Source organism: Gavialis gangeticus, unplaced genomic scaffold, assembly GCF_001723915.1.
Source record: "Gavialis gangeticus isolate Ggan-Ray unplaced genomic scaffold, GavGan_comp1, whole genome shotgun sequence".
Classification (NCBI taxonomy): Eukaryota; Metazoa; Chordata; order Crocodylia; family Gavialidae; genus Gavialis; species Gavialis gangeticus.
The window spans coordinates 14,232,210-14,233,066 of record NW_017729009.1 but is presented as its reverse complement, the minus strand read 5'-3'; the positions used below and the strand labels follow the sequence as shown (position 1 = coordinate 14,233,066).

At 51.2% G+C, this 857-nt stretch overlaps 1 protein-coding gene across 1 annotated transcript in view; it reads left to right on the top strand.

The window, feature by feature from the left end:
• The first annotated feature begins 524 nt into the window (after positions 1-524).
• The window catches only part of MRGBP (MRG domain binding protein), a 9,337-nt gene continuing 9,004 nt past the window's right edge, over positions 525-857 (top strand). Inside the window, exon 1 of the mRNA XM_019510138.1 lies at positions 525-552. Within this exon, the coding sequence (XP_019365683.1) occupies positions 528-552 (25 nt within the window). The 5' untranslated portion in view covers positions 525-527. The remainder of the gene's footprint in view (positions 553-857) is intronic.

The following is an 857-nucleotide window of genomic DNA, read 5'->3' as shown; positions in this document are numbered from 1 at the left end:
GCTGGGCCACAAGCCCGTGGGTGAGCGCAGGCCGCAGCGGAGCCTCGGGCTCGCGTAGCGGCGCCGGCCGGGGAAGGCGCGCGGCGGGCGGGCAGGGGGGGTGGGCACGGTCAGGATGAACCCACCGCTCATCAGCAGCGGGGGCAGTCTCAACCGGGTGCTGGGGCGCTTGGGGGTGTTCGGTGCCAAAATACGATTCACAGAAAACCCCCACCTCATTATAAATCGAAATCCCAGCATGGTGATTCTCAGCCAGGGTGTTGCATCCCCCTGGGGTGCCTTGAGATCCTTTCAGGGGTGCCAAGCAATGCTAGCACAGTGAGGGGTGCCAGCATGATTCACCCAGGAGAAACCCAGAGATTATAAATAGGAACCATCGTGTTTAAAACCGTTATGACCCACTGTGGTCTTTCTGAGCCCTTTGCACCAGAAGAAATGCTCTGGTATTTTGCTGAAGTTAAATCGTGAGTGAAAATGAAGAGCTGTCGTTTTCCAAAGGGGCCCTCAGCTCTAACGAGGTGTCTATCATGGGGTACCTTGAGTCTAAAAAAGGTTTTATTATGTATTTTAAAAAAAAACCCCGAGTAAAAGCCAAGAGCTGGCATTTTCTGAGCGGCATCTCGAGTTTAAAAAGTTTGAGAACCAGTGCTCTAGATCAAGAGACAGGAGTGGTGCTGTCTTGGGCATTGGGCGTTTGTTGCGTAGAAGTTGATAGGAATAAGCAAGAAGACCCAGAAACTTATTTATTTGATTAGATACCATTGGATAACCTACAATCTTTCCAAACTCTACTGGTTTGCACTTTGCACAAGCTCTGCAGTCGAGGAAAGCCCATTGACATGACCTGGCATTTTACG